Below are 6,794 nucleotides of genomic sequence, written 5' to 3'. Positions count from 1 at the left end.
GAGAGACCCAGCAGGGAGCTGGCTATGTGAAGAAATGCTGCCCGTGTCGGAAAGAGAGAGGAGGGAGAGAGAAGGCCATCGCTTAAGCAATGCTGTTTTACATATGCAGTCACATCAATAAGCTTATCTGAATTTTAATCTTCAAAACGAAAGGAGAGAGAGAGTGTGAGAGAGAGAGAGAGGGAGAGATGGATGGATGGAAAAACACAGGGAGTGAGTGACAGAGAGGGACCGAGAGACAGTTCTACTCCATGTGTTTCAACTCTCTCTGTCGTCACTGGAACTAGAGCCAGAGTCAGAGTTGCGGAGTTGTCTTAGATGCAGACATGAGAGGACGGCATGAGTGCACGGTGGCCATCCTGAGCGCGGAGGTGCCAGAGCGTCTCCCAAGTCCCAGAGTGCGCTGTGGGCTTCCCTGGACGCCTGCTTGAGGGCCTCGTTAATCAGGAGCTCCCAGAGAGAACGCCAGAGGATCTTCGTTGGCACACACACAGATACTGTATACACACACACACACACACACATTCACAGGATTACTCCAAAAAGAGGAGAAAAGTGGACATGAAGTATCTTTTTCCCCTCTTTTCTTTCAGTTCCCGTCTCAATGTAATTTCCTTTGTCCATTTTTTTTTGTCCAATAGATCAACACGTTCATTGGCTGTCTAGAATTGCATCCTACTCTTCCTCCCTCTCCCTCGCTTTCTCTCAAAGACAACATGCACACTCACACGCAGACACACACACACACACACACACACGCAGACGTACTCTCCATTAACAAAATACTAAAATAGAGCGAACAGTATTCCCAAGCCTGGAAGCTAGTTAGCAATTCACAAAGGGAGCAAGATGGGAGAGAGAAAGAGGGGTGAGAGTGAAAGAAAAGAGAGAGAGAGAGAGAGAGAGAGAGAGAGAAAAGCCAGACCTGCACAAAGAAGGCTCTTTCACCAGTTGGAAGCGCTTTGCTCGGAATGCTGGTATCATATTCGGGGCTGTTCCCAGCACCACAGTCTTCCGGAACTGACAGCAAGGGGGTTCTGGAACGAACAACAAGATCTCCAAACACGTAAGGGAATATTCGGCCTCTCACCCCCTGGCATCTCCGACATTGGCCGGGCAAAGCATGAATGTCAACACTTCCCTTCAACACTTCAATTCATATGTATTCTACCTTGCAAATAGATTTCTGCAAATGCAAATGCATTTCGACTTAGATTACATAGCAATTTTGTGCTATCTGCAAGCATATTGGTGGTTGGTGGAAATTCTTTGACAGTTTATGCTTACTGGCACTTCTGACTGTGTCTGCCCAGCTCAGTTTAAGTGTGGCATAGCTGATTTAAACCAAATAATCCCTGACCCCTCTCATGTTAGCACACCACCACCAACCCCCCACACTAATACTGTGGGTTTCCCTCTGAGTCCCCTGGTAGCAGAAAGTCTAAAGAAAGAGTGGATTGTATGAATAGCAAGACTGTCAAAAAAGAGGGTCTCACATCTTAGCATTCTTACCTGGATTTACACCCCCCCCCCCCCTCCCATCTCTTTCCATCAGGCCCACTGATCCACAACTGGAAAAGCCAGTGGCAGAAGCAGTTACTGAATAAACATCCATCCCCATGTTATGTATGGCCGGCCGCGACAAAAAAATAAGGAAAATCTTACTAGGAAGTCAAGGTGTTTGAGAATATAGTGACAGAGGCACCCTTTCACCCTGCACCCCCCCCCAGGCATCGAATGATCCGTTATTGAACCGTTTCCACTAGTTTAAACGTGCACAGCTCTGAGGGTGGGAATGGGAAGCAGCCTTATCAAAGAAAGGTCAGACACCACTGTCGGTGCTGCCAGACATCTGAAATTCCAGACCAATGCCGGCAAAAGCACACGTGCACATTTCACACCCACACCCACACGCACACACACAGACACAGACACACACATACACAAACACACACACACACAAAGTGGCGCCGCCAGGCGTAATCCTGTACGCACTGTGCGTACAATTTTTCAACGCTTTATTCATGAAAATCATGAATATTACAACAATAAATATAGCTTGTGTACTGTCTTAATTGACACATGCTTCGCGCACAAATGATAGCCTATGTTTAGGGCAAAGAGAATGGACATCTCAACATAAGGATACATTAGAAGAAAATGATTGGTGTAAACTTTGTCACGACATGATAAGCAGTTCTGGCGCTTAAAAACAACGTTACATTCAGGTGTTTAACAGTAAAAGGAGCACTGTTCTTAGCAGTTATGATGAGGGCAGTGAGATTAGGCATTGCATCCTATAGTCACTCTTGTTTGGAACATCGTAGTTCGGGTTTCAAGATTGATAAGATTCAGTTGATGCTAGAGTATGGATCATCTCAAAGTTTGGGACAACCAAACAGCAGTGTAAGCAAATCCTTATTGTTAGGTGACCATAGCCGTCTTTTCTCTAGGCCTATAGGCCTATCGCAAATCGCGACATAGACTCATTGGTTTCACGTCACGTGAGCCAGAGCCGATATGGCCAGAGCTGCTTGCTCTGTAAATGTATTTCTGTCCCACCCAAATTGCGTTAAAATTGTGTGTTTAGCAGCCAGAATTGTTAAAAAAAATCACGGGGGTGAAATCTCCCTCATCCCAGAAATGTTAAAAATCTTGAAACACCTATGTATAGGGTAGCCATGCACCCGTTCTTTTTTTTTTTTTTTGGGGGGGGGGGGGGGGCAAGGTGCGCAGAAATACTCTCCATTAACTGGGCCAAGGTGGTACTATGGAATACAACCCTGGCGGCGCCCCTGCACACACACACAGTTAAAGACATATTAGCATGCATATATGCACCTGCTTGCTTTTGCACACACAAACATAAGCCTTATTATATGCATTATGCACAAATACATACACCTAGACACTGAGGAGAGAGATCAAGCAGCCCAGAACAATTACAGATGGCAGAGAGCGAGTGGGCGTGCATGCACACACACACACACACACACACACACGCACATGTGAGCTCTGAGCTCTGACTATAGTCTGTCACAGACACACAGTGCTTCGCTTCACTTCACTGATTTGACATGAATTACTCACAAATGCATCAAAATTCATCCTTATACTATGACATATGAATGTCCTCTCATTTAAATGTGCAAAAGTGCCATTCCTAACACATCTATGATAAACCAGTCAGTGCATCATAATTCCCTCTCACACAGACACAACAAACAGACTAACCCAAACAGCTATGACAACAACCAAATGGGCCAGGGAAACGTCATTACATTGTTATTGTGAGTTGGATTACAAAAGCGTCTAAGGAGGTCAATTCCGTGGGTGTGGAAAGACAATGCTACTCGCACTTGTTTTCTCGCGATTAATCAACACAATGAAAGCATTTGGTCTTCGCCATGGTCCCTGGCACTCTAAAGAGAGGAGGAAGAGGGTAACAATACGTTGGTTCATCGAAGCGTTAGGACAGAGCGCTCTGTTGATGACAACACGGCGAAAGCCAGTGATGTCCCCGCCAGATCCTGTGACAGACCCGAGCAGCTGTCAATAACAATGCCGACACAATGGCAAATACATAGATGATGTTTGTGGGGGACATCCGTTTTTGGTAGTCGTGACGCTGCAGTCGCAAATGTTTCCACCTAAAACTTTCTACTTTCAACCTTTTTAGTATGGCCTTGATCCTGAGACTGACTGGACTATGCTGGATGGATAGAACAGGAGCTTTGTTGCATATAGACTATAATTTATTTACTGTGTTCCCAGCACAGGCTGCTAAACCAGTTTCATAGCGAGTAAGTTTGTCATTCACCACCCGCTCCTAAACGGGCGTGCAAACAAAGACAGGTGCACTGTGCGTCACCAACCCCGCACGCTTCCGCTATCGGACAGCGCAGTAGCGCAAGCTCTGAAGTACCAAAACCAAAACATCCGACTTCTGGCATCAGGGTCAGAAAAGCTGCTAGGTACTAGAAATGGAGCCGATTTGCAACATGCGTAAAACTGTTTTGCAACAGATTTTGCCCCAAAACACATACAGTATATCTTACGCCATATATGAACTGGATAAGAGAGCAATTTGACACAATGCCACTACTGGCAGAACTCTTGCAGCACGGGGCAACCCGGATGGGACGGGGAGTAGAGTAGCCTACTTACGCTGCTGTTCTCGCCTGTCCAGTGTACCATTGCCTGGTTGTGAGTGGCATCTCCCTTGAGCACGAACGAGCTGCTGAGCAATGAGACTTTATCCCGGGCCGCCGCTCTTCTGAGTCGCCGGGGGAGCGCTTCACCCGGGTCAGCGTCCTGATGGGTGAATCCCGGCAGATATGGCATTCCATCCCCGCCGCCGACGTCGTCCGCCGCGCTGCTGTCAAGCGCGCGGTCTCCACCGCTGCTGCGTTTCAAAAATCCGCCACTGTCACAAAGAGCCGGTTCCGTTGACAGTGCCACCCAGGCATAGACGAGAATCAGAGCCCAATACGGGCGTAGGGTAAGAACGGTTCGCTTAGGACGCAGACGTGCCACGCGCTGCGCCATGATAGCGCCTGGATCCCAGTACTGACAGAGCTGAGTGCGATGCGAGTTGAAGATAGATAGCTCTACTGTAGGCGAAGAGGGAGGCAGGGAGGACGACAGAAAGGGAGGGTGTAGAGCGAGAGCGAGGGCACACACGCTCGGGAAATACAACGTGGTTCAGCCCGTCAGCCAAACACCGAGAGAATGCGACTGGCCTCAACTCACAGGTGTAAGACTGCCACCTGGCGGTAAACTTAACGCTGTGTAGTCTTCAATTACTTGCAGAATAGCATCAGTCGCCCACACAAGTGGAGTGTGTGATTTCGCCGTTGTTTACTGAAGGTCGCGCGTAATAACAGCTAATTGTAAATTATTTTCAGCTTTTTTTCCTTTTGCTTTTGTGATGTGGGAAATAGGTGTCACTGTCAAAGAAGAGTAATGAGGGCTAGGCATTTATGCAACAGGCTCGTATAATGAGTGAGAGAGACACACATGAATATTTGTCCAATGCCATCCTTAAACCATAGCTCTTACATTGTATACTCAGCTGGTTTAGAAAATGCTTGGGAAAGCCTTTCGCCTATAACTATTTAACCAGAGTTTTTATTGAGCTTGGCAGCATCATCACAAAAGGAAGCATAATGTCAGCTTCCTAACCGTCTCTATTTCACACCATTTCCATAAACATGTCACATCCCATGAGAGCCCAGGTCAAACTAACTGACTGCTGCGCTGGCTGGAGTGCTGTCTGCATGTGATTCTAATGAGATAAACTGTCACTCCGTCAGGAGAAGGGTTCGCTAAGTCTCTAGCCTGTAAACAGGCCACCTGTCAAATCCATCCCTCTCTCCCTCCCTCTCTCCCTCTCTCCCAGCTCCTCTCAGCACAGGGCAAGATAGATTAGTCATGCCTGGAAAGGCTCGAGGCCACTCATCTGTGGCTTCTTTAATGACCTCAAGCCAAGACAACTGTTCAGGTGGAGGGTTTTTGTTTTCTTATCTCCTCTGGTTTTCGTGGAAGGCGGGTGGAGAGACAGGCAGTCTCATTTCCACACCCCCCTCCATGGTCGAGCTCTTTCAGGTTCACAACGTAAAAGCGGTAGATGAATGTAATGCGTTTGACGGAGGGGGAGAGGAGGAGGAAGAGCGAGACGATGGGGGGGGGGGGGGGGGTGTTGATGGAGGCCCTGCCACTCGGCTGCCCTCTGATGTCAACAGCGTTCTCTAATTACCCTCACTGCTCTCTGCTCGGGCCTACATTTTTCATAAGGGGCAGAGAGGAGTCAGTGTGTGTTTCTGCAAGAGAGAGAGAGAGACAGAGAGAGAGAGAGGGAGAGACTGTAGGGAGTAATAGACTGACGTTTGAGAGAGAGAGAGAGAGAGAGAAAGTCAACATAGAGAAAAAGAGAGATATGCATTCAAGAGTCTTTTTGTGCATGGGAATCCATTTAATGCAGCAGTTGCTCACTTCCTCTGTCTCTTTCAGGGAGTGAGTAAACCTGTGCCTCACTAATCACTGAAGAAGTTATAGGTCTTTTTCCCTCATCAGTGCCCTCCTCCTCCTCCCCCTCCTCCTCCTCCTCCTCTATTCATCTCACCTCTCTTACCTCATCAGCACCAATGACCTGGATTTGCCCTGTGGATTGAGGGCGCCTCTGCCGCCCAGCACTCAACACACTTCGCCTTCATCCTCCTCCTCCTTTGCGTCTCTCTCTCTCTCTCTCTCTCTCTCTCTCTCTTTCCTTCATCGTGACCACTGACCTGAAACCACTTGAGGGATAAAAGTGGCGGATTGTCTTGGAGGGCTACTGGGAGCTAAATGTGATCTTTCAGCCATTGTTGACCCCCCCCCCCCCCCCCCATATCCCTCTCTGCCTCATGCTTCTAAGAGCTTGCAGGGGGTAGCAGAGCATGGGAAGATCACTGTACAAGACTGTCCTTATCTGTCAGAGGCCTGCCACAGAGGGCGTCCATGTTCCAAGCCCTTCAAGAAGCACGCTGTCGCTGGCAAAAGATAACTTAAGAGAGGTACCACAACAGATGAGTGATGTGTTTTAATTTGACCTTTTTTTGTTTGATTCAAGAGTCCTTGGTTTCACAATTTCATATGTTATCAGCTTTTACCCAGTGACAGGTGATGAAATACCATGCTGTGTGATATGCCATCTAACCCAATCCAACATCACAACAAATTTGGCTGGTGACTGACTGGTAGGAGCTGCCTTCTAGTAATGATAGGGGCCCCCAGTTTGATACAATCCGCAAAAA

The 6,794-nt window shown here is 47.8% G+C and overlaps 1 protein-coding gene across 1 annotated transcript in view; it reads right to left on the bottom strand.

The window, feature by feature from the left end:
* Positions 1–4,582, bottom strand: part of sorcs2 (sortilin-related VPS10 domain containing receptor 2) — a 234,128-nt gene extending 229,546 nt beyond the window's left edge. The window contains exon 1 of the mRNA XM_076289193.1: positions 4,168–4,582. Within this exon, the coding sequence (XP_076145308.1) occupies positions 4,168–4,548 (381 nt within the window). The 5' untranslated portion in view covers positions 4,549–4,582. The remainder of the gene's footprint in view (positions 1–4,167) is intronic.
* Between the last annotated feature and the right edge of the window lie 2,212 nt (positions 4,583–6,794).

The sequence above is a fragment of the Alosa pseudoharengus genome, unplaced genomic scaffold (assembly GCF_046254945.1).
Source record: "Alosa pseudoharengus isolate Yale_2024_CS ecotype anadromous, Long Island Sound unplaced genomic scaffold, YU_APseudo_1.1 YU_APseudo_1.1_scf_17, whole genome shotgun sequence".
In the NCBI taxonomy this organism is placed as follows: Eukaryota; Metazoa; Chordata; class Actinopteri; order Clupeiformes; family Clupeidae; genus Alosa; species Alosa pseudoharengus.
The sequence above is the reverse complement of the archived record's forward strand: the minus strand, read 5'-3'. Positions and strand labels throughout refer to the sequence as shown.